The sequence below is a fragment of the Ictalurus furcatus genome, chromosome 27 (assembly GCF_023375685.1).
Source record: "Ictalurus furcatus strain D&B chromosome 27, Billie_1.0, whole genome shotgun sequence".
Taxonomy (NCBI): domain Eukaryota; kingdom Metazoa; phylum Chordata; class Actinopteri; order Siluriformes; family Ictaluridae; genus Ictalurus; species Ictalurus furcatus.
The window spans coordinates 6,462,159-6,489,734 of NC_071281.1; the positions used below are offsets into that span (position 1 = coordinate 6,462,159).

At 38.1% G+C, this 27,576-nt stretch overlaps 1 protein-coding gene across 7 annotated transcripts in view; it reads left to right on the forward strand.

Annotated features, from left to right (window-relative positions):
- Positions 1-27,576, forward strand: part of celf1 (cugbp, Elav-like family member 1) — a 41,040-nt gene that overhangs the window by 979 nt on the left and 12,485 nt on the right. For 6 of the 7 annotated variants that reach the window (XM_053616558.1, XM_053616557.1, XM_053616561.1 and 3 more), the window contains 7 exons: positions 6,630-6,670; positions 21,431-21,618; positions 21,894-21,976; positions 22,080-22,128; positions 23,962-24,096; positions 24,567-24,646; positions 24,783-24,944. In XM_053616558.1, the coding sequence (XP_053472533.1) occupies positions 21,441-21,618; positions 21,894-21,976; positions 22,080-22,128; positions 23,962-24,096; positions 24,567-24,646; positions 24,783-24,944 (687 nt within the window). In that variant the 5' untranslated portion in view covers positions 6,630-6,670; positions 21,431-21,440. Of the gene's footprint in view, positions 1-6,629; positions 6,671-14,417; positions 17,747-21,430; positions 21,619-21,893; positions 21,977-22,079; positions 22,129-23,961; positions 24,097-24,566; positions 24,647-24,782; positions 24,945-27,576 lie in introns of those variants that run through there. The other variant, XM_053616563.1, reaches the window with a different exon arrangement.

A 27,576-nucleotide genomic window follows, 5' to 3' on the forward strand; every position in this document is an offset into this window, starting at 1 on the left:
AAGTCGGACTGGTTTCTTATTTATTCAATTCATATAGTTAACAGAATATAAAGCTTTTAGGAATTATTATAATAATAATTTGTCCAAAGCATTTTTCGGAAAGTGGAGGTTCTTGGCCTGCTTTCTTGAGCCAGGCCTTAAGCACCAGTTATAGACCTGAAGATATGAAGAGGCTCACAGGAGCTATATGTCTTTATAATAGGCTAATTAAAATGACAGTAATCTGGGTCAGGGTTTTATACTGCGGGTATAAAACGTGATTAGATGTTTGAGTTAAGACACTGAGACAGCTGTGAGTTGGTACCAGGTGGATAAATGTATATTGTGTACATTGAACAGAGTGATCTGGCCATGTGGGGTTTGGTCCAACACAGTGGGACAGGACATATTAACCATGTGTGTGTAGAGTTTCTCAGACGTTGTGTAGACAGGTTCTTCAAATGCAAACGAAAGTCCATGGATCCCACCGCACTGACTTATTTCACAAATATTATTTAAATGTGTGTTTATTAGGGGCATACATCTTCAGGTTCAGGTTGGTGATTTCCATAGACCTGCTTGTGTTATAGAGGTTCAATTCAAAAGAACAGGCAAAGAACTAAATAATAAATATACCTTTTTTTATTTAAATGTGCGATTGAATTTTAAAAACAATAAAATAACAAACCACTTGGTTATGCTTTGAAAGCCACTGATATAAAGAAGTGTGTGCTTTTGAGCAGTAGAATTAGAAATGCCTTAAACCACAATCCGTTTGATTGTTAGGATAAGCACATGTCAGGATTCGATACGACTTGACCTCCGCTTTTGGTTTCTCTTCTAGATGAGTCGAGGTGTAAGTAAACCGAAGTACATTTAATTTGAGGCAGATGGCAGAGAGAACATATTACTGCTGAACCTGTGTAACTTGATCAGCTGTTGTCTATATTTACACCTAAAGAGCGCTTGAAGAGTTTGTTTAAACCCTTTAAGTGAGGCATTTCTTCTTGTTTCTGTCCCAGATGAAGAATACGGTGCAGGAATTGGTGAGCAGAGTAACATCTGTGCTAGACATTTTGAAGTACATGGTAGCATTTTCTATTAAAAAGCTATAGAGAAACTCCAATTGATGTTGGCAATTTTCATAATTTTTATTTATTTTTGTCCCCCTCCTTCTCTCTCTCCATAATACGGTGATGGATTATGTTTTAGTGAAGCTACCACTGTGGGATTTTTTTTTTTAATGATGTAATATTAGCTCAATAACCTGTGACTCCACTTTCACCCCCTGGCAGCGTGGACTCTCAGTAAAGTAGATAGTGTGATTGCTTGGTGTGACTGGAAGTCTTAAAGTGCACCTATTATGGTTTTTCAAATATTACCTTTCATGTAGTGTGTTATAGAGCTGTTTGTGAATGTAAAAACATCTGCGAAGTTTCAAAAATCAAAGTGCAAAACGGATTTATTGACTCCCAAAAGAAGGAACCGATTCTGAACAGCTGAAACGAGTCGTTAGTGATTCCAGACTTACTTTCTGTACTAACCTACGTAGGTTTGTAACAAAAACCCTGCCTCTGGTCTTCATAGGCTGCTCACTGACCGCGGTAGACCAAACACAATAGACTGGGACATCTGGCCAATCAGAGCAGAGTATACTTTCTGAAAGGAGGCGTTTAGAACGAATCATTTAACGAGTCGTTTGTGACACTGGGGGGAAAAAGGTAATGCTGCAGTTTAAATTATGAGCATGTTAAAGTGTTTTTTTTGACCTTGGATGAATGTAAATCTATTGTATGAGACCTCAAACAGAATTACGCATGTTTCAAAACCATAAATGCTTTAAGTAAATATACCTTTACGTCATACTCCTGTCACTTAAAATGTAGATATGTTTTTTCCCCTCTCTCAAAGTAATTGTTCTGTAAAACTGCACAAAGCAAATTATCACTTAAAAATGATCAGACACGTACCTCAGTTAACAGCATGGTGACATTTCATGTCTTTGGTATTATAAGGTGCTGGCATTTTGGTAGAAAATGAACTAACCACTGGGGAATACTTTATTCTTCTCTGCTCTTATGTTTTTATTTGACCACGTTTTAAGGTAATTAGAGAACAAATAAGTGGCTTACCTGGAAATGCACTTTTTTATATTTATAAAATATTTCTCAAAAGTTCTAACTAGTCTTGGTATTAGGGTTAACCAATCATCATCCAGCTTGCTGTGGCCAATCAGAATCCATCTTCTATAGATGCACTGATAAAAGAAAGCAGACTCCAAGCTGTTGGATTTAACATCTTCTCACTTGTGAGAGAACAGCGCTGCATCACAGTTCCCCTACATATACATACTTTTCATATATAGTATTCTTTTTATGAAGAAAAAGTACATTCTTTGAGTATGTAGCAGAAGAGTATGCAAGTACATACTAACGTGAGGTAAAGGAAGAGAACTTTGCCCAGCGAAGCACGCTGTAACCGTAAACAAATTCCACGTTACAGTTTAGCTTTTCTTCATTCATTATTCCTTTATATAATTTATACTATTTAATTTAATTCACTATTTCTACATTTCATTTACACCTCTCTAAAATGCATCTCTGAATTTGGTTAAGTAAACGGTCAAAAAATTGTGGGCAATATTAGCTGGAAAAGTGTCCACGGGTCCACCCTTCGAATATCTCCCAGAAATAGTAAACCATCCGGGTACACTTGTGATATTCATTTCAATGTACTACAATTCGGGGGACACTAATTCTAATCTCGGATACTATTTAGGGTGGATAGTAGGCGAATTGGGATGCGGCGCAATTCAGTGCTCTGTCCTTGTCCACTGCACAGAGTAATCATGGCTGTGAACCATAAGGAGGTATGCTATTTGGAAGGCTACCCAAGTGTTCATGACTCTGAGGGTATAATTATCTGCTTACCTCAGTAACTTTTGTGCATGTCAGTGTGACTGTCACAGTTACTTCTTACCAGGTGAAAGAGCAAAAGCTCTGTTGCTTCACTGTGAGCTCAGAGCACACTACTGTGTAGACTCGCATCTGGCTTCAGCGGAGACGGCTATCATGAGTTCTGTAGCTCTATCAACATCCGTGTTACAATGTGAACTGACATTTATCAACTTCCAACAAAATATGGAACAAAAGTGTTTTACCTGAAAATTTTGATATTAAGCACAGTTTTTCTGTATCTGTAGTAGGGATGTTGCAAGAACCGATACTTCGGTAGCAAGTCGGTACTAACATTCATAAAACGTGACGGTACTTGTTTTTTGCAGTAGCATTGGTACCGTTGTTTATGAAGCTACTGAGGTTGCAATTCTTCCGGATCTGAAGGGGGCAGCAAATACGCACAGTTGTTTTAGTCGGTCCACAAGTGGTGAAGAAGAAGAAGAAAAACGCCTACAAGCACACGGGGAAAACTACAGAAAATAGCAACAATTTTAGCTCCGCCCCGACTTGTTGAGAGGCAGAGAGAGGAAAGGTTGCCGGTGTGCAGCCGATGCTATCGTTCATTTCAAACAAAGCGAGGAAACACCTGGAATTTGGCGAAGCACCTGAAAGACGGTCCTATATTATGTTCGTTTGAAGTAGCTGGCATTGTGGCCGTGAAACCAGCTAACGTTATGCTCCGTGTAATATTTGCGATAGCCTGTTATTTGTTAACGACGCTAACACATTGCAATGTTATAAACTCCCTCCGAATGGTCCACCGTGCATCGACATTCAGCCCATGTCCTGTCAGATAAATGTAGCCTAATGTCACTAATAATTATTCAAATATTAATGGTTTTAATAAATCTTTTTGGTCTGCCACCATATCAGTGAATTTAAACTAATGCTTGCATTCAAAGTATGGGGGGGGGTGTGCACATTTAGGAGTGCACCTTAGCACTTATTAGCACTTAGCACTGTTTTAGTAGTCATTGTTAGACAGTGTTTGATAACTAAAATACACCCCCCTTCTCTCTCTTTTTGCCAGTATTAGCCAGAGGAGGATGTCCTCCAGGAGTTTTTAAAATTTTTTATACCACACTGTGGTAATGACTTTTGTATCGAGTATCGTGTACTTTTGGTGGTATCGGTACCGACTACTAGATTTTTGGTATTGTGACGTCCCTAATCTGTAGGTATTTCTGCACCTTTGTGTGTCTAAATGGCTGCCAGTTCTTTCGGTCAGTTTGGGTGTAACTGCCTTCGACATCTCAGCTACCATATGTCATAAGAGTAAAATTTTTTACAGAAATCGTCTAGGCAATGCTTATGACCAAAAACAGTATATACTTTTAAAAAGTGATTGGCTTCATAGAAGTAATTATCTTGCTTTGCTTTTTTGCTCTACCATCTAGTGTATGAATTTTAGAAAGGTAATATCATCTGATGGAACATGAGCGTATTTATTTATTTATTTATTTATTTTAAGCTAGCCGGAAGTATAAGCTGTTTCCCAGTCGATGACGCATGACGTCAAACACACGTAATGCGATGCTGCTAACTTTAGCAGATATCCACACACAGGTCAACGAAAATAAATTTCTTGTTTAATGTTTATCAACATTACCTTTTATACCCAACATGACCTCAGTCACTATCCGATGGAGGCACAAGGCAGGGGAGAATTTTATATTAAATGTCGCGGAGAAGACTGTAACCTGCAAACTTTCCAAAGTGGAGTCTGTGTAGCACAGAAGCATGACTGTGATGCACGAACACAAACTTATGTTTATATCCAAAATACTCCACTGTGTGCAAGGGGTTGGGGAAAGTGGTGGGAGTTGCTTAAAAGATTTAGTTTAATTCAAGTTTGTCATTATATGGTGTATTTGCATGCTTGCAGGGTAAATTCTGTCGTTTCTTGTAATGGAAGTGATTTAGTAGTAACAAGGTCGCATTGCTCCTCATTCGCAGTGGGAGCACAAGTAATATCTGTAATGTCTAATTAAAACACTATGATCAAAGTGAACACAAGTAAAATAATGTCTAAAGGCAGTGAGTAACAGAAACCACAAGGTGCAGTGAAAGTCAGATTTTATTAATAATGTAGGACTGTAATTTAATTCAGTGCTTTAAAAAAAAATGAATGCATCCTGGAAAGGTAATGCATACATATAATATAAACTTGCATATTAAACCAGTTTTTTCTTTATATATAAAATTGGACAAACAGTTGTGTTAATGTAAAGTTGTATGATTGTTTTATTTTAAATGAAATAAATAAAATGGTAGTGAACCCCCCCCCCCCCTTAATTAATCTGGATTAATAATAATAATAATAAATAATCGGTCAATTAATCGTTTAATTAATCGTCTCGTGTGCTGGTGAAAGTGAAACATCTCCATGAAGCCCTAGGCTTATAACCTTGCTGTCTTAAGAAATCCCAAATATACGGCCCTCGTTTTAGCTAATATGTATACTATAGAAATGACTAGTTGTTATAAAAGTTAATTGCTGAAATTATGAGCAAGATATCTGGGGGGTGAGGGGGGCTGTCTGACATTTGATCATGTGTTTGTGCTTAGCCTCACCATCTCCACCACAGAGATGCATAGTTTATAACTGCAAAGCTTATAAATGACACTATGAGGAGAAGGAGAAATGTTGAAACAAATAGGCTGAATAATACAAAAATTGTTACATTTAAGATGTTGTGAAATCACGTGTCTGTGCTGCACTGGAATAATTTAAATAAATGCAAATTCATTCTTGGAAGAACCTTTTTTTTGGGGGTGGGGTTTGTTTGTTCTTAGGAATTCAGTTGTTGCCTTTAACCAGGACCTGTTTCCCCAGTGTATGAGTAATGAGGTTGCACACACGTAAAATCCCTTTGTCATGGGGTAAAAGCAAAGAACATTGAAAACGGACAGATGGTTGTTGACCTGCACAAATCCGGTAACTGATATAAAAATTACATAAGCAGTTAAAAATACAATGGCATGCAGTTAGGATCATAACAAAGTTTGACGTGTCTGAAACAGTTGGGAATTTGCCAGGAATTGGACCCGTGTGCACACGATGAAGGGGGGGGGTGGTCACGGTTTTAGACTTTTCTATTAGAATTTGCACAGTTTAGTTAATTGGTTTGTTTGTAAGTGTTGCAAGAAAGAACCTCTTCCTTAGAGAATGTCACAAAATGCAGCGATTTAACTTCAACAGGTGCCATTAGAACTACAGCAGACATTTAGTGTTGGGGTTAGATGAGACCAAAATCAGTATTATTTTGGTCATGCACACAGTTAGCATGTTCAGTGCTGTAAGTATTAAGAGCTCCTTAAAATATTGTTGTTTAGTTAGTTAGCCTTAACATGGGTTTGTGAATTAGTTAACTCTGCTGGTCAGTTTACTTTTTGATACAAGAGACAGGTTTATTTCTTTATTTATTTTTAAAGTCTTGCAATAGCAAGTAAACAAATGGCCCTTCCATCGCACAATGTGTGTTTATGTATTTTTATGTTGAACAAAAAAGCATATACTCAGATATTTCTGCTATTTGAATGCACTTGAGAAATGGCAGGGTGTCTCCTTATCATAGCTAAACCTGTTATTGGGTGCAGCAGAGAGGTGTAATGTGAACCCTGATAATGTCCAGTGTATGTGGTGATAGCTGCTCTGTTTACTGAGATTCTGTTCTTTTTTTTTTTTTGCAGGAAAAAAGTGAAATTTCTTACAGGAAAACGCTACTTGCAGGGTAAGTGATTATTTTATAATCTAGATCGTTACTGTTAATTGTTTGCATGCACATTATCATAGATTATTGTGGGGATTATTCAAACGAGCACTTGTTATCCTTTGTGTTACCTTTCAGGTAATACAATGTACAAATATTTTAAAGACACTTTCCTAAGTTAAGAAGTCTGGCTCAAACAAGTTCTACATCCTGTTGATTGAGCTCACTAAAGTACCTGTAGTAATGTACTTCAAACTCGCACACTTTTTACACTGCTGAAATATTTTCTGACGGAAACCCAGTGAAGTTGGTAAATGCGCAGTTTTGTCATGAAACGTATAGAATAGAATTTAGGGCCGTGTGGGGGGTGTTTTTTAAATGAAATAGGAAACTTTTTTTTTTAAATTGTTTTTGCTTAGAAATGATATCATGGTTCTCACTTTCATTTTTATAAGGAATGATGTATGTATATTTAAGTTCTTACATTACTTACAGTTGTCTCAAGGGGCGGGGGATGCTTTGATCAGAAGTTTGACACTATTTTTTTTTTGGCTACCAAGCCACATTTTATACTTCGTTGATTATTTCCTGAGACTTACCTTATCGATGGCTTGCAACTTGCTTATCCAAGTCGATGGTTGTAACTACCATCCCGAGGTGACAGTGCAGAGAAATATCCAATCAGCTGTTTGATTAGCTTGGCGATGAGTATCTATCCCAAACCAATCACAAACATTAGTCCAAACATTGATTGTTGATTGGCAGGTCATTCCTGTTGCAAGCTTCCCTTTTGAGATCAAGCCACCTCTCCGTTATTATCCATTGTTTTTACATTCATTCTGATATTTTGCCTAAATGCCATTTTGCATTCATTTAGCTTAGGGTGCCCTGCAAAAACACGTGGCACTGTGCCTAAGTCTTTCTATACTCAGGAAAACACTGTTACTGTAGTAGAGCTTGGTAGCTACATTTCCCTAGTGGATATTTGTGAATAACTGTTTTTCAGCTATTGAATTACTGATACACTTGTAATGCAGAAATGAATAAAAAAATGCTTCAAGTCTAAATCCTGAGCAAAATTAACTGCTACTTAGAATAAGACTTTAATCGTTTTGGAATACCAAGAACACAATGTATCTTGCCACAGTTAACAGGAAACCAGCATAGACCCAACTTACACTGGAGACTTGTCCCCATCACCCGGTTTTGTCCCCACCACCAAGTGTCTCTCTAAATCTTTTATATAATGTTTAGCATTAGAAAATGATCTAGACACTTTCTAAAAATATCAGTTTAGTCGTATAAACCATGATGGCGTCTGTAGGAAAATGCATCCGCTGTGATAAAATGCAGGTATCCCAATGACTACCCGATGGCATCTATAAGCCAAAGCTGTGCTATCAGTAACATATAAAGTTTACCAACCTATTGACAGATTGGTATTTTGCTTAAAAATGTGTCATGACTGAATAAAAGAATTTTTTAAAAAAACATTTAGTTCATAAACAAAAGCCAACCTTTACATGATGTTGCAGTTGTTTAAATTCCACATGGCCAAAACTTGGTGGACACGACCATTTAAAAAAAAAAAACTTCTTTTTTTTTTTTTTACATCCCGTTCCAGATTTAGTTCCCCCTTTGCTGTTATATCCTCCACTCTTACATGAGATTTTGGAGCATGGCTGTGGGGATTTGCTCATTCAGCCTTTGCACTAATGCTGAGTGAGGAGGTCTGGGGTGCATTCGGTGTTCCAGTTCATCTCAAAAGTGTTCAGTCGGGTTGAGGTCACGGCTCTGTGCAGGCCGCTTGAGTTCTTCCACTCAAACCTTCACAAAACAATCTTGATGGAGCTCGCTTTCTGCACAGGGGCATTGTTTGGAACAGGTTTGGGCCTCTTGGATTCAATGAAGGGAAATTGTAATGCTACAGTGTACAAAGACATTTTATACAATTGTGTGCTTTCACATTTGAGGCAACCGTTTGTGGAAGAACCACATATGGGTTTGATAGTCAGGTGTCCACAAATATTTGGCCATATAGTACATGTAAACCAATCGAGACATTCAGCAGTGCCATGTGACACTTTCTAGGCCATTGTATGTGGGTTATAAATTTCAAGATATTATTTCAAGACAGAATTTGCTAGTGTACATTTTTTTTTCTACACATTAATGCTATGAAGTCATTGGTAATTAGCTGAAGAATTAAAACAGGCTTGTTAAGAGGTAGAGGAACTGCTGAACTCTTGTGCTGGAGTCCTGACACTTCTGAGGTAGAGCCTCCTGTTACTGATGCACAGAAGCTGTTTAACAAATTTTGTTGCCTGTAGGTTTTCACTTGTATAGCATGAAATAAACCTGTGTGCGGTGAATCTGTTTAAAAGCTGGAAGGCCTCTAAATTAAAAGATGAGCTGTTTCCCTGGTTACATGCTAACCCTGCACCCACACCTCCACACACACCACTTATGTGTAGCTGCTTGTCTGTGGGTGGATTTTAGTCTTGCATGGCAACACCTCCATTATCTGGCACTGCGGACAGGCTGTGCTCATTGACTTTGAGTCTCTGTTTCAGTAGTGATGAATGTTTGAGATTGTATGTGACTGCCAGTTTTTCTGGTTGTTTGTATGTTTGAGACTGTGTAGTTTGGTAAAGGTGTCTTTGACATGAATCTTTGTGCATCAAGAATATAGATTTTGTCAATTTGTAAGAAAGAGGATACATTTTGTGTGAGGTGTGTTTGTGTCGTCATCCCCCCCCCCCCCATTTTCAAGAATGTATGCCATCAGTCACATGATGCATTACCATGTAGAGACAAAAATAGCTCCAGAAATACTTAAAGACTAAGGATAAACCGGTAAAATTGTTGACGGTTTCGTCTTGGAATGATGTATGTACAAGAGTCCGCTGATGTCATATGGCTATGTGGATCAGGTCTTGTGATTGGTTGTTGATGCAATAGAAGTAATGATTAGTGGGTCATTGATGCAAGTAGGTAATACAGTTGCAATCAAATTATTCAACCCCCATCAGGTTTATTTTCAAGATTGTCAAGACTTTCAGCTGTTTGCAATGAAATCAAAAGCAATTGAAATAGTTAAACACAATGAATGCTTTAAGTGGTTTCCCCAAATTCAACTGAAAATGACTTCTTCAAAACTATAACGACTAATACAGTTTCAGAATTATTCAACCCCCTGAATAGAATCCCTCATAACAGTGCACACATGCAAAACAGGTGTTGCGCCAGCACACCTGATGCAAGTAATCAAGGGCTTCATTAGTTGCACCAGGTGTGCTTGAGCTGGAACACATGAAATACCTGAACTGGCTAGGGTCAGAAAATACATGAAATACTTGGACAGAGCAGACAAAGGAAGCTATCAATGGCTGTAACCAGATTTCTGAGAAGGCAGGTTGTGAAAAATCCTCAGGTGACTGCAAAAGACCTGCAGGCACTGAGTTTTCAGTGAGCACAGTAAGGCTCATATTAAACGCAGAAGGTTTCCATGCCAGAACTCCAAGACGTACACCACTACTGACCCAAAAGCACAAGAAAAGTCGGCTCAAAATCATATAAATAAGACACAGAAATTTTGGGATTCTGTTCTGTGGAGCAATGAGACAAAACTGGAACTTTTCGGCTCGATGGATCAGCGAAAAAGAATGAAGAAGGAACACTGTCCACAGTGAAGCATGTTGGTGGCTCGGTGATGCTCTGGGGATGCTTTGCATCCTCTGGCACTGGAAACCTCCAGCATGTGGCAGGCAAGATGGATTCATTAAAGTATCAGGAAATCCTAGGTGGAAATATCATGCAGTCTGTGAAGAAACTGAAGCTTTGGCATCATTGGACCTTCCAACAGGACAATGATCCCAAGTATACCGCAGATTCCACCAAGGCTTGGTTGCAGAAGAAGTCCTGGAAGATTCAACAGGGCCATCACAGTCACCTGACTTGAACCCCATAGAAAATCTCTTGGCGGGGGGGGGATTTTAAGAAGGTGGTTGCAGCACACGAACCCAAGAATATTGGGTTCCCAAGAATCATGAGGAATGGGCTAATATTCCTCAGGAACGCTGCCAGAAGCTGGTGTCTGGCTATGCATCTCGTTTGCAGGAGGTCATAACAACAAAAAGGTGATCCAAGTACTAAATATGCTTGCCATGAAGGGGTTGAAATAATTGTGATTGCAACTGTATATGGTGTCCGAATGAAGTACAAGTTTTTGACAGAGGCAGATTTTTCTATTGACAGTCAGTTTCTATGTTTTCCAGTGAGTGAGATGGATGTTATTCCTTGAATAGGATTTAAAATTCTGGTTCGTTGATTCAATGAATTTTCAGTAGGCTCATTGGGAAAGACCCTAAAGTTTTGTTGTCACTTTTATGTGGTAAAATCCCATGAAGAATCTGATCTTGCCAAGCTTCACTGGCAAAGCATTAAAATGGTTAAAAGATCAAATTGAAGCCACAACAGGACATAAAGGCTTAAAGACAATGAAAAAGAGTAACAGAATAAATGTTTCAAACAAATCAGTATGAAGGGGTTGGCCTAATTCCAATCTGAAATTTGTTTCCCCTCACCACAGATGTATACCATCATGTTAATACCTTAACAAGCTCACCCTGTTAATGCTTTTGTACCTGCTTTGGCCCCCTGCAAATAAAACATCCTAGAACTTGCCCCATGACAATAGTTGGATTCAAAACGAGGCTACAGTGCATGCTTAGTATGTCAAGTTAACAAACTGCTAATAAAAGTACGATTAACAGGAAATAAGTGGACCAGAATTAAAGTATGATTTATTTATATGCTTGTTTCAGATGGTTGTAGGTCAGAGCAGGTCTCTCTGCAGTCGGGAAGGCATGTTTGTTTGTTTGCTTGCTTGCTTGCTTTTGTGGAAGGCTGCATGCCATATGCTTACATTTCTTTCCTTGTGCTATAACCACCCCCACCCTGGGTGCAAGCAACCTTTCATAGTCAAGCCATGAATAACACACACACACGCACCATGCAGCTGTCTTTAAACCATTAGGCCACTGTGGTGTTTGAGTCAAGAAACACAAATACAAAATGTCATTTTCATTACAGGTTTCTAAATTATTGATGGCAAATTGTCACTGGTAAATGTAACAATAAACCATTTATACAGTCTCGGAGTTCTTGGATTTCTTGTGTAAAGATATTCAACCTTCAAAATCCAGCCTGAATGACTTGCATGTTTATCTTTTATAATCAACATGTGATCTTCTGTGGCATCCACAATATATTTTACAGTTAAATTCGGAGTTCACTTTGGTTATCAGTTTCCTGCAGTACCTACAATGTCTTTTGACTACTTGCTGATAGAGGTGCAAGTGGGATTTCAGCTCTACTTGAAAAGAGTGATGCAGCAGTGCTTTAGTCCTTTTTAGTTCCGGGGTTTTTAATCCTGGTCCTGGGGGCCACTGGACATTTTGTATGTCTCTCATATGACACACTGAGTTCTTGACTCTCTCTCTTAATTAGCTGAATCGGTATGTTGTGTGTTTTAAATAAAGGAGATGTACCAAATGTGCAGAGCGGTGGGTCCCCAGGACCAGTGTTGAAAACCCCTGCTTTAGTCGAACCATAAAGGGTCTCTCTGCAGGACTAAACCCCTGCTTTAGTCTGCCCAGCGCTCACCTCCTCACCTGTACAGTCTGCTCAAAAAGTTGAGCTTCCAAAGCTTCAACATTCAGGCTAATACATCCTTCAATGCTAATGTGCTCGTCTTCTCTCATTAATTTAATAAGAAACTCTCTGACCTAACTCTGTGCAGCTAGCAACGGTCCCCATGACATGAGCCTCGCCAGAAAACCACTGAATCACCGAATAATAACTAAATCACATTACACATATTTCATTATAAACGTACCATATTTAATGTGCTTCAGGTGCACGCTTCTGAAAAGGGAGCACACGTTGCCATATCGAGTTATCAATGAGGCAAAGGACTTTGCAGCTGCATTTCTTTCGGCTTGCACATTTTAGTGCTCTGGAAACTACAATTCTTTGGATTCGGTATTCATTGAGCCCTAGAGTATTTCATGGAGGATTTCGCATGTTAAAATGGATCAGACAGATTTTTTTTTTGGCAATACGCAATGCTTCTGATGTTCCACATTTTGAAATGTTCTGTCTCCTAATATGCTGGCCTGTGCACCTCCAGCAAGCTTCACCCCTTCACCCTTTCTTTGGAATATACATACACAAAACAAAACATTTTCATTTGGTAAGTCAAAAGGAAGTGAAGATTTTTCTTTCTCTGTATTTTTTGACAAGAGAAGAAACAATGCTGGTGACCACCACTACATCAGCAGCATACTGACCCTACTTCTCCACTGGGCAACCCTCATTAAAAAACAAATAGCCCAGACGCATAATCTGCTTGCTTTTTCCCCGCATCCCTGCTCATGATTTACTATTTAAGAAAAAAAAAAATTATGAATGTTTTAATTGTCTTGAACCATTGGCCTAAAAGAAGACAAGAAGATGACCATTTCCATTTTGTGTTTGAGAGTAGAGGTGGGTGTAATATTATCAGCTGTGCAGTGGTGATGTTAACTGCTAGTCACGATCACGATACTTTGCTGAGTGTAGTTTTAGGGGATTCAGTAGTAATGTGTAGTAAACAGAAAAAAAACTTTTTTTTTTTTTTTTTTTTTTTTTTTTCTTTAAGAAATCACTTATCTAATGTCCACATGATATTTAAAATATTTCTCTATTGATCTTCTACTCAAACTGTTTGAATGCATCTGACTACTGACCAGTGCATATTTGACCACTTTCTAATGATCGACACCATTAACGCTATTAGTAAAGTGTTAGATCTGACACTTTGTTGTAGGCCTATTTTATCTTTTTAGGTCGATATTTTCATCCTTTTTTCTCCAAAAATTTACCATTTTCAGACAACCTTGTTTTTTTTTGTTTGTTTGGTTTTTTTTTTTTTAAGTGGCATCTCGAATAAATATAGTTAACTGATGAGAACTACATAGCTGTCAAATGTTAGGCAAGTCAAGCATACACTATTAATTTTTGCAGACTGTATGCAAAAAAAAAAAAAAACGTTAACCTGTTCCACCTTGTAAACAAATACAATAAACATCAGTGTTTAGTCTTTTGAAGTCTGCTCCTCTTAAATTTATTTAAAGCTACATCATTAGCGATTTTTCCAAAGCCAGTAATTCTCGAACTGCTCTGTGTATATTGTGTATATATCTGAATAATCTCATATGGGATGTGATTGGGTGAGTTCATTTATCTGGCAGATGCAAAGTGCTTTAGTTTAATGGTGTTCATTACTGATGCTCCGATCAGGATTTTTACAGCGGATACCGATTTCTTGTCATCTTGATAGACCGATCCTGATCCAGATACCAAACTTTTTTTTGTTTAAACTTTAATCAGGAGGTCTGTCATAAACGGTTAAATGTAAGCTCTCTGCTCATGGTCACTATTAATTTAATTAAAACAATAGCAATGCCAAATACTGTTGGTTAATTGATAAATAAACGGCATAAAATATTTATTTTTAAATATCTTAAACAATAGAGTCCTAATTAAAAGTAGACTAACACAAGCATGATCCATATTAGGAAAAAGGCAAATAGCCTTCTAAGGAAATCGCCTACTAAGCTTAATGTCAAATTGATATTAAATGCAACCCATAGTAATTAAACATCATTTAATTTCTCATTTTATTGATTTTATGAATTTATTATTATATGTATTTTTTTTATATTAAATAATTTGGTTATAATTAAGCGCATTTTCTTTACATTCTATTAGTTGTTTTGTTGTTTATTGGATTTAGATCGGTTCCCCCAGTACAGTGTCCATGTCTGCATATTGCATTTTTGGGGGATTAAATCAAAACATAGAAACTGGAGTTGACTTTTCCAGTGATATCTGGCAACCATGAGTTTAATTGAAGTGAATGCACTGTCAGAGTTAGCGAAGAGAGTGAAGGAGAGCAGCAGTGTACTGTATGTTTGCAGACTGAACAGTTTCTACTCTTGATTATGATTGGTGAGGATTTATTTAATAAAGAAGTTTGAATTGCACCCAATCTTGTAGCTTTAGCATTAGTATTAATTTACTCTGCCCGATACCGCTGTGTCTACACGAGCATGTCGCAGGTTCAGGTCATTTTGGGTGATCGATAAAAGATGGTGGTTTGTGAGATCGGGAAGTTGAGAGAAGCAGATGATGTACAGCGTTACTCTCATCATCATAATGGTTTCTCTGCAGTATTTCCACACTTGTTCGGTTGACTGAGGAGATGAAAAGCAGTGTGAAAGTAACTGTTAGGCGGTGTAGATGCATTTTGGGCTTCCTGTAGTTTTTATCCCGACTGTATTATTCAACTCCGAACAGGTCACTTGCACCCGTGCGCCTAAATATATTTTTCACAGTCGCACAAAAATACTTTCAGTCGCAGATGTGAGTGAAAAGGTCTCACTGTAGAGCCCTGTAACTTCATATTAATGAACACAACATTCTCCATTTACCCTGACAGAAAGTCATCTGACAAATAGTCAACTGTTTGATCATTAACTTTTGTTCAAACAATAGATGGTCTGTGTTTGTTTGACACAAAACTGTTAAGCCTTTTTGTATTTCAAATTTAATACACTTGCAGCTGTGTGGAGGCGTTTTTGTTTTAACTTGACTAACTCATGACAACTTTACCAACTTACACCATGCCTGGTTTGAATCTGTCTGCTGCATGTGTGCTCTTGTCAGAAACAGGGCCGCTGAATCATTGCAGCTTCCACAGAATGGAACAAAAGAGGGAGTCATGGGTATTGTTTGAGGCACTGGCTTCATTTTCTAGTTCAACACACAACTGAAGACTTGACATACGGGACCTAAACAGGTGCCTAGGCTTCCACTGTGCCAAAGACCCTCCCTGGACTCAATATATAATCTTGTGAGTCAGACTTATAGCATTAGGTTTTTTTTTGTTTTTTTTTTTGTTAAACCTATCTAAGAACCACCTACTTCTCACAGTAAGGAGTCATTTGACGGGCGTTGCAAACAGTAATCCCCTTTTACTTGTATTTTCAACTGTTTCATACACGCTCTCCAGTAACTTTCAATTCAGCGACTATATGAAAACCCATTGTGGTGTTCACACATATTTTCTAGTCGGAAACTGGTGTAAGGTTAGGATGCAAATGTAGATGTACAGAAGGATGTGGCTTGTTATGGAGAACACTCCAGCAGACACGATGTTCGTTATCAATGTGCTCAGTGACATGAGTATTTCACTTGTGTCACTGAGTACATTGATAATGAACATCGTGTCTGCTGGAGTGTTCTCCATAACATTACTACCTGCCTTTTGTATTATAACCAGTGCTCTTGGTCAAAAGCTTTAACACGCATTTAGTTTATTTGCAGTAGGCCTGTGAGATTGTAATGTATGCCAGTGTCCTATTGTGCCTATCACCAGTTGATGGTAGTATTAATAGTATTGTTTGTGGCTTTGAGAAGGGAAAAGAATGGCGCGTGACCATATTATACTGTATGTAACATGTGTCATTTACACTTTACATCATTAAAAGGGAGGGAAAAAAATACCGCAAGCTGGCTTTGAATTTGGTTATAGGTGCAATCACTAGCATTAGCATTTAGACACGGGTGTTTTTTTGTTTGTTTTTTTTTGGTGGTGGTGGTTTTTTTTTTTTTTTTTTTTTTGCCTTAATTACTTAAAAATTACATCCAGTGCACCTGCTTGTACTCTGTGTATGGAGATACTTGTATCGTGAAGTTGCCGTGATGAACAACATGTCATGCTCTTAATTTAAGTCTGGTTTCATGTTTTGGGAGTGAAAACATTCGTTTTATCTGTTTGGCAGCATGGACAAGGGAGGCTAAGATGCATCAGAGAACCAAGTCAGACAGCAGGTTTTGGATCGTGTAGCATAGAAAATAGGCTGAAAGGAAACCTGTATTACGAGAGAACACAATTTATTTTTGTGCAGCTGCAGACCCCATGTTTTCTGGCAGACACTTAAATCGTTCAACTTGATTGCGATCTCAGTAGTTGGAATGTATCGGCGATTCCCAAATATGATCGTCAATCACCAAACCTAATTTACAAGGCCATGTTGTTCACATTATGTAATAATGTATAACTTGGCCATGACTACTATAACTAGGATTTGCATAGTCATACTTGAGAGTTTAGATCACGTATCTCATTATTTAGATCTTTTTGTTTTTGAACAGCTGTTGTATTCAAGTTAAATTATTGTATCCTGTACTTTCTGTTAGTTTCTCTAACCATGACCCAATGATTTATAAGACCTAATCATGTGACCACAAGCAGCCTCATCTCATCACTGGAAAAGTGCGTTGGTGGTGGCATAGTGCCGGAACCCCGCTTGTGCATCCACACAGGGATTACCAGCGTGTTACCGGTCTCCATTCATGCTTGCCGATCAGCCGCTTTTATCAGCATCAATCTGACACTCTGTTTACCTGACGCTGCACTCCGTTCTGCTTGGCTAAGAGAAAAGCTCACAAAAAGTCCCCATCCATCAGCACTTTTCATTGTTGGGTCAGGGGAGTGGTTTTTAGTGGTTCGTCCAACCCTGGCCCAATTAGCAGACCCTGCACCGTTAGCTGCTAAAGACTGTGTTAATCAGAGTGCTGTGTCTTTTTACCCCATGTTGATTTGAGTTTGTTGTCTTCAGGTACTGTTTTTTGCGTTTTTGTTTTTCCCCTCAGAGAGTCCTGCTCAGCCTTAATGAAGTCAGCTTATAGTCTTCTCTCCCAGCCCCTTCGAGCTCTCTGTTTACAACCACTGAATCTTGAACACTTTACTTAACAGGCCCTTCCTGTGGCATTGTCGTCATTTGTACATGACATCAAAGCTGCGTTGTGTGGATTTGGTTTTTACTGTTAAGGCTTTGTACGTGAACTCGAAGCTTTCCTGTTGCTTTTCGCCGTGGCTTCGTGGAGAAGCAGCCGTGGATTTGTGTTTGAGAAAATGGCTTCGTTTAAGCTGGACTTTCTGCCAGAGATGATGGTGGACCACTGCAGCCTGAACTCAAGTTCAGTGTGAGTACAGCTACTCTGTACTTGTTAAATATTTGTTTGTAAGTCTGGTAATTTTTATTTTAATTTTTTTTAATACAGGTAAACTACATCCTCCAAATGTTTTTTCCATTCACCATTTTTTAACTGGAAAACAAACCTGTCCACCATTACACAGTGAGCTTTTTGAGCCTTGAAGTTACTGGAGGTGTGTGTGTGTGTGTGTGTGTGTGTGTGTGTGTGTGTCTTTAAGTGTCTGCCATGTTTTGTTTTGGTTTTTTTTCCTCCCCATTAGTAACTTTTACCAAACAGTCCTGCAATGCACAGGGCTTAGTTTGGAAAACTGCCCCCTTGCTTTGACAGGTCAAATGTAGCTTTTGTTGTTGGATGTTCTTCACGCCTGCTTTACAACTACCATGGGAACAGTTTCATCCTAATTGGTAGACTAACTGCAAACTGAGAAGCACAAAATGTCAAACACTACTCAACAGAACTCTTATTGATTTAGATCTAGTCAGCAGTTTTACAGTTTTGAGAGGGTGAACTGTATATTATTGTGACTTTTTGCCTTATTTCAGTGCTTCAGGGACTACTTTAAAAAATGCCAGTGACTGTGTGCAGACTTGCTTGGGACTACTGAGACAAATTTAAAAAACCTGTTCGGAACAGTATTACAGCAGTGTCTCGAGTGCTTGCAGGATCTGGCCGATGAATCACAGATATCCAAATGCGTCCCACAGAGCACCATTAAGAGTGGGAGCGCGAGTGTGTGTGTGTGTGTGTGCGTGCGAGAGAGAGCGAGCGCGAGCGATATCGAGAGATCTGTGGTATTGGAATCAGAAAGTGTCCTGTTGTAGTTTCTGACACCCAATGGGGAACGCATGCACCAGCCTTAAAGCAGTGTTGAAGTGAAACATAATTTTACTGAGGTTTTGCCGTAAATATTATTCAATATATAATTTTGCTGAACAAAGCCAATAGGGGCCACAACAGGCTTATTGATTTTTGTCTAGCATTTACAAAAACAAAAAAAAAACCTTAATTTACTTGATTTCAATTGTGAGAATGTAAAAATTGGTATGTATAAATTAATATAATTAAAGTAATGTAATAATTAATATAATTAAAGAACAATGCTTATGGCTCTTATAATAATAACTTTTTTAAAAAGCATTTGATTTATATTGATATATGTATTTATTTTTTTTTAAATGAATCTGAATCTCATAATTCACTATAGATAAGCACTGGTGTTGATTTTTTTTTTATTTTTTTTTTTTTTTATAAACATCCCTAAAATACAGCAACCTATTGATTTTGGTTACACTGTTGATTTTATTGTATGTGTAATCTCCTTGTTTTGAGCAAGTTTGTCCAAGTTCATCCTGTGTGTAATTGAAAAAGGAAAGGATTTATTAGATCTTTTTCACCAACCAATGAACTTCCTTTACTCTGGCTATTAACTGTCGACTCTTAAGTCATATATTATTTTTGCTGTATTAAAAATGTATCCTATTAATACACCACTGTCTCAATCTTGATACATCTCAATCCTATCAGATTTTACTGATTATAAATAAATAACTGGAGAAAACTGAGGATTTTTACATTGTATTTCTACTACAGGTGACTGATGTATTTATCCTAACTTCTTGAAAAATTGTTGCACATGCAGCACTGTTTTCTGAACTCCTTAAGGCTTTACCCTGCTTTCTTAGAGATTTACTTTACTGTTCTCCTGAATTCTGCTTGCAGAATCTGGAAGTAGTACTAATTTGCTTTTGTACATACTGTTAAGTAAAACCGTCAAGCACTTATTCTGCAACATGATGCGTTTGCCAGTCAGATTCAGCCAGGCCAGCATGTGCAGCTCTGGCTTCTTTTGAGGATGCTGGAGGCTTGCTGGAGCTGCAAGTGGTGTTTAAAAGTGGTGTATCAGCCTGTCACTGTATACCAAATGACACAAACAGAAACTGGTCCTTGTCTGAGCGTGAGGAGGCCAGGCTTTAGCTTGCTGAAGATGAATAAGGGGTCAAGTGTCACCACAGATGTCATACTTTTGAATGGCTTCCTCCACCATGCATGGAATTTCCCCAAATGGGCCTGTCCACTGATGTACAGTGTATGTTCTGTCTATATGGTGTGTATGCCCAGAGGTATCTGCACCTGTAATTGCCAATTAACTGGACTGCAACTCACCAGTCCGGTAAACACTTCTGAATGCAAGAGTCCCTAGATACCCTTAGATGGAGGCTATTCTGCTAATGGTGTGCATCTGCTGGATATGGGTATTTGCCCAAATGTCTGAAACTGCCTTTTTGTTAGCAGTCAATGTACCTTGCAGTGTTCCATGATGACACATCTGCAGAGCCTTCCTTCTTGCCTAGTACATGCCCTGTGGTACTGTTTAGACCAGATGGCAGCCTCAGACTCATTGTTCATCTACAATGGTGAATGGTCAGCCCTTATATAGCACTTTTTTAACCTTAGCAGTTCTACAAAGTGCTTTACACTGGTTCTCATTCACCCATTCACGCACGCACTCGCACACAAATGGTAGCAGAGCTGCCATACAAGGCGCTAAATTGCCATCGGGAGCAACTTGGGGTTTAGTGTCTTGCCCAAGGACACTTCGGCCCACGTGTGGAGTCATGTGGGCCATGAATCGAAATGCCAGCTTTACGATTAGTGGACAACACGCTCTACCACCTGAGCCACGGCCACCCACTACATTAATAACGTTTCTCCTCCCGAGTGTGACGGTCATCTCTGAACACCTCATGTGTAACTGACATTCTGTCACGCTTTCTGCCAATTGCAAGTGCATTCAAACGTATAGGGAACTTGGCTCATCAATATAACTAACTTTTGTGCTGCAAGGTGCCACTTTTATGATGCATATGCTCCTCACCTCTGAGTTGTCTACAATGGTGTTAAATTACTGAAATGTCAGGAATATATTGTTAAACCTTCTTGCAGTTTTTACAGCTGGATCGCCTTCAGAAATACACTTCCAGACCCAAGTATTAGAGTATAGAAACTTTTTAAAACACATTAACATCAGTAAAATCTAATTTGGGTAAGGTATGCTTGAATGCACATTGAGTCCTAGTTCCCGTATTTAAAAAAAAAAGAATAATAATTCTGTTCTGTATACTAGTGTCTGTACCTATAAATGGATATCAGTAGATGATGTTGCCTATGCTTAGTTACTGTATCAGTAAACTGAAATGTTGGAAAAGGATATTCCTGGCACATTACAGCACATTTAATGTGTATATTAAAAGGGCTCCTTTATTTTCCAGTGTTTGCTGCCTTACGAATACGACATCTCATGTACCTCATCTATACTTAACTAATACAAGATTCATTGTGTGTGTGTATGTGTATATATGTATGTGTGTGTGTGTGTGTGTGTGTGTGTGTGTGTATATATATATATATATATATATATATATATATATATATATATATATATATATATATATATATATATATATATATATATATATATATATATATAAATAAAAAAAAGTGTGTGTGTGTGTATATGTATATACACACACTACCTTCAATGTTTTGTTTTTTACACCGTGCTCAGAATTTAAACCAACCTATGTTTATTGCTACATTGCATCTTTGGTAAATAAATGAAGGTTGACGTTGTTGACACATTATTCTGAGTGGGATTTCGTTGTTTCTTTTCAGAACCAAGAAGATGAATGGGACACTAGACCATCCAGACCAGCCTGACATTGATGCTATAAAAATGTTTGTGGGTCAAATCCCTCGTTCCTGGTCAGAAGAGCAGCTGAGGGAGCTCTTTGAACCCTACGGTGCCGTCTATGAAATCAACGTCCTCAGAGACAGGAGTCAGAACCCCCCCCAGAGCAAAGGTGTGAGCTTGATCTTTAATAGGTCACTTAATTGTGGATGTTGAGCCACAAAAATTCTCAGCTTTTTTTCTTTTGTTCTCTGCAGAATAAATTGTGATATTAACTTAATGTAGAATTGGTAGGAGGCTGTATGTTACTAGCGCATAGCTCACACAAGCACCATTTTCAAATATCTGGTTTTAATCTTGATGTTGGTGATCTGAGAACGGCTCTAGTTAATGACCTGATGGTGGTGGTAACATTTTCACTTATTTTTCTTCCCACCTTGTTTGCAGGTTGTTGTTTCATCACATATTACACACGCAAATCAGCATTAGAAGCACAAAATGCCCTTCACAATATGAAAATTCTTCCAGGGGTGAGTAGGCTATAAGTGGACTGCGATTGAATTGAGAAATGGCTGTTGTGTATGTGTGAGTGAATAAAGGTTAGAAAGTCTAATGTGTGCTCTTATGTACCAGATGCATCATCCCATTCAGATGAAGCCAGCAGACAGCGAGAAGAACAACTGTAAGTATTTAATGGGTTTTTTAGTAGTGAGTGGGTTAAGGATGGGATTAACCCATGTGTGTTCTTACGGACTTTTTTATTATTATTATTTTAAATCATTTGTGATAATGGTATAAATTTTGCAAAAAGGTGTGTTTTTATTGGAATTTTAATGTCACCCTCCTTTGCTTTTATAAATCTATTTTAAACTAGATATACAAATTAGTTACACTCAGGACCTTAAGAACAAAAATGTCCCCATTGAAACTGCAATATTTAATCACTATACCGTTGAAGCATAAAATCATGCATTCTGTGTTAATAGGCTTTTTTTATGTTGACAAAGTTTCAAAACATTTAATATTTTAAAAATTTCCTGCAATGTGTACTATTTTTTTCATGTTTAGCCTGTGGGGAAAATACATGCTTTTCCTTTTTTTCTGATTTTGCTGTATTATAGAGTTCTGCAGACCAACTGAATAAATGATGCAGCTATAAGTGTGTGTGTGTCTGTCTGTCTGTCTGTCTGTCTGTCTGTCTGTCTGTCTGTGTGTATGGATACCAAAGTTGTGGTTTGTATGTGTGTACTGAATTTCATCTGTGTGAACAGTTTGAAAGAAAGAAATGATATTCCACCCCATGTATACAAGTCAAAGAAGGTTCCTGAGCTTTGAAGATTTTTGCATTATGTAAAGAACCCGGTGTTTAAAGAGTTAAAATTCTGAAAATGAATTTTTGCTAATTATGATTAGAACTGATGCTGGTAAAAATAATAATAAAAACAAACAGTGAAACTGGGGGGGAAAAATTATGAATATAATATTTTTGACAGTTTTTGGACATGGACATTTTTGTCCTCAATGGACTTGCGTGTAATTTTTTAAAATTATTATTTAAAAAGGGTTAAGACATGAATTCTGACTTTTAAATCTGATTTGTAAGTCACATCCACACCAGTTGTTGACAGTTTCTTTTCCTCAGAACGAGAATGCAGTCAGTACTGAATCTACCAATAGGGCGTGTAAATCTTATTTTGCACCACTGTGAAGTGAGAGAGCCATATATCTAGGTTTCGTTTTTCCTTAACCCCAAACTCTGTGATCTTGGAAACAGGGCTTGTTTTTTTTTTAGCACCAAGTCCCAAAAGTGTTAACTGCAGCATCCTAAAACCTATAAAAGTGTGTTACTTTGAATGCATACCCGACTCTCTCTCTCTATCCCTCAGACCAAGTCAAATCACTTTGCTGGTTTATTTTTCTGATTCCTTGAGAGGATTTTTTTTTTTTTTTTTTAGTGCTGCAGTTTAATTCAGTAGCTACTCAAGTTGTACAGATTGGTAGAAAAAGAAAATCAATATGTACGGTAAAATATTTCATGTTGGGCAGTGTTTTTAAATAAATAAATTTTTAAAAAATCACCTTTTCTACAAAAATATACTGAGAATTTTCATGGTGGAAATTTCTACTGGACCAGTGATGAAACAAATGTTTTGTTTTGTTTTTTTCTTTGTGGCATTACAGATTTTTTTTTTTTATTTTTTTTTTTTTTTTAAATATTTGGGGGGGGGGGGTTAAATATGTGGTTTGCAATGATTAAGTTTCAGGTTGTATATAAACAGTACTACTATGCAGCATGAAGTGACACGAATTCCAAATCGCCACATCACGGCAGGAGATATCTGAATTGTAAAATACAGCATTGTCATTTGGGGGGAAGGGCAGCTTGGTGTGTTTCATTATTCAGCCATGTAGTGGCTGTTGTATGATGGTGAAATACTGACAATGTTGTTAACTGTTTATTTTTGTGGAAATAAAATAATAAATACGAAACGCTGACCATTTCTCTCTGTCTCAGTGGTAGAAGACCGAAAGCTGTTTATTGGGATGATCTCCAAGAAATGCAACGAAAACGACATTCGGCTCATGTTCTCCCCCTACGGTCAGATTGAGGAGTGTCGCATTCTCAGAGGACCTGATGGACTGAGCCGTGGTGAGGCTTGTGAACTTTTTAACCTCACAAGACTGGAATTTATTTGAGCAAGGCTCATAAATGCATAGAGTTGCAATCTGCAGTTCTGTGAAAGTCAAAGTATTAAAGTAACTAGCAAGAGATGAACAGTTTCAGAACATGTGGTGTTGGTTAGGAAAGACTTGTTGATTTTGCTTGCAGTTCGCTTCTCAAAAGATTTTTAGAATTGGACAATTACAAAATACAGTTTAAGTATTTATATTATACTTTAGTAGAATTATTAGTGGTTTTAATTTAATGAAAACGCTTTAAAACTGCTCAAATTCAGAAATTACATTCTGGGCTCTTGTCTGTATTGCCTGTAACATTTTCTGTAGATTGAGTACTTAAACCTGCCCAGCTTTAGCATGGCCTTGCGAAAACAAAAGGATAAGATTGGAGGAAACAGTTTACCTGTACAAACCTGTCTTTATTGCTTTTGCTCCATCTAGGTTGTGCCTTCATCACATTCACAGCCAGACAGATGGCACAGTCTGCCATTAAATCCATGCACCAGTCACAGACCATGGAGGTACTAGAGTTGAACACTGTAACATTCTCTTCTACCCTGTTTCCACTTTCTTTTTTCCCCTCTTTCCACCATAATATCAGTCTTTGCTACCCTGTATATATGGATATATACTTGAAATGAGTATTATGTTGATTAGGGCTGTTCATCCCCAATCGTGGTGAAGTTTGCAGACACACAGAAGGATAAGGAACAGAAGCGCATGACCCAGCAGCTGCAACAGCAGATGCAGCAGCTCAATGCTGCCTCCATGTGGGGAAATTTAACTGGCCTTAACTCGCTAGGCCCACAGTACCTCGCAGTGAGTATAGCTAAGCATTGCACACATTCACTTGTTTAAGACCTAGTTTATACTTCTGTCTCCATATATTTGTGAACACATAAAGGCATTGTGCGTATACAATTGGATTGGTGGCTGCTGTAATACTTGAAAGAAACATGAACGTGTCCACTAGGGGGCAGAGAAGTTAAATGAAAGTCTCACATTTCACTTCAGAATGAATGGAGAACTGAAATAGTGGTTACGATAACGCTGGTCACTACTTCCTACTACTACTACTTAGTAGATGATGTTTTGCTGATGTTCTCCAAAGAAAAATACTGGCCAAAGACAATTGTGGATGTCGCTGATTACAAAAGAGAACTTACACAGAATGGTGTAATAAAGAAAAAAACATCCAGCGAGCGGCAGTTCTGCGGACAGAAAAGCCTTGTTATTGAGAGAGGTAAACGGAGAATGGCCAGACTGGGTCGAGCTGACAAAGGTTACAGTAACTCAGATAACCACTCTGTTGTGAGCAGAAAAGCATCTCAGACTGCACATGTCCAACCTTAAGGTGGATGGGCTACAACAGCAGAAGAACGGTTCTTCACCTGTCTGTGGAGACAATCACCAAGTTTACATGGACAGCAATAATCCAATATTAACTCGATTAAGACAATGCTTGGATCGTGTAAACAGCAATTTTTAATTACCTTAATCCGATTAAGGTCATACTCGAAGTAAACACAAATCGAATTAAGACGTGGAGTATTCCTGTTTAAGTCGCATTATTGACGTGTATTACAGACATGTACACACCTTAATCACATAATTAACGTCGTGTGAGTTTTCACCGCATTTTGCCACAGGACACGTACACACACTGCAGTGCTCAACCGTTTGATGGCAAATGAGAGCACGGCTGCGTCCCAAACCGCATACTTGCCTACTATAGGCCTGTAGTAGGAGAAATCCATGTATCTCGGCTACTATATAGTAGGTAAGTACGCGATTTGGGACGCAGCCCACGGCTTCAAGCAGTCGTCTATTAGCACGTACAGCATGACAAATAATTAACTGCACTTAAAGCATTCGTAAAAAATTTTTGAATAAAAATACCCAGAACTGTACAAAGTACCATAACGAAGACCAACTGTACGTAGATACGTGAAATTCTGGAAGGACGTCGGACGGCGTGGCGCGGTGACGTAATGACGTGTGCTGTTAATCGATCTATGTTCTATAACGTAAAACGGGAACATGAAAGGAGTATTCTAAAAGCGACTCATGCAAACACCTTAATCACAATATTGTGTTATTCAGAATAAGGTCAATAATTAGATTACTGCTGTCCATGTAAACAGTCACTGGGTATAGGATCACCTATACTGGACGGTTGAAGATTGGAAAAAACATTGTCTGGTTTTTAGCCCATCCATCTCAAGGTTCGACATGTTTTGCATTCTGAGAGATCATGAGACATCGTGTCACAGCATTTACAGGTACACAACTAGACATGTCTGCCTCAACCAGTCAACAAAGATATGCATCATGTGCTGTTAGGATTTTTGAGGGGAGCATGCCTCTGTGTGACGCCACAAATGAGCAAATGTACTTCAACACAGAAGTATAAACTAGTCTTAACATGCCGTTTGGAGTGTTTTGGTTTGTTGCTTTGACCTGCATAGCACATATAACAAATTTGCTGGATATCCGATCTGTGTAATTTTTTTTTGCCACGGTGAAAAGCAGCCTGTATTATTTTTGACATTAGAGACACTGTAGCATTGCATGGGGCACACAGCTTGGTTTAAATGTTTCTAGATTTTAGGAACACCTGCAACATACAGCATACTGCTATATTCTCTGAGTAGAGCATGCAATTATTTCTGAAATACTTACATGATGTGCCTACCTATGTTTTGAAAAAGTTGCTAAATTACCGTGGAATAGTTATAATATTAGGGATACACAACATTTCTTTGTGCTGTACTTGATAATTTTTGCACCTGGGCAACAGATCTATGTTTGGCTATTCAAACCCCACTTAGACCAATTTGACCATGAAAATACCTACTGATTGTTTCTCATTGGCTTATTCAAAGTTCCTGGAGCCTTTTGATGGTGTTCTCCATCCTTCTAGACCAACATAGATGTGGAGCCCTTTTGTGAATGTGTTAGTGCTGCTCCATGGGTGTGCTGTGAAAAATTCTTTTCTTTCCCTTATTTTTAATCTCTCTCATTACTCTCATTTTCTCATTTTCTATTATTTATTTACTTATTTATCCATTTAATTTACTTCCCCCATACTGCTGCTGAGCCTTTCTGAAGGGATACAGTATACCTCAGTGTGTGGACGAATATTTTGACCCAACATGTCCATGCAAATTACAACAGAAGAACCCTCTGGATGCATAGTAACAGCTACGTCTGGTATTACAACAGCGTTTGACAGCAGCATCATGCTTCAAATAGAAACAGTAGAACAGTACAATAAGAGACAATACAACAGTAGAACAATGCGTCCTGAACAAATGCGGGTGTGTGGTACATTTTAAAATGGAAAGGAACAGCTTTATTTCTGTTATTTCTTTTTTTCTGTAAATGTCAAAAGCATCACAACGATAACCATTATAATGTTCTTTTAATAAATGATTTAGTCTGGTTTATA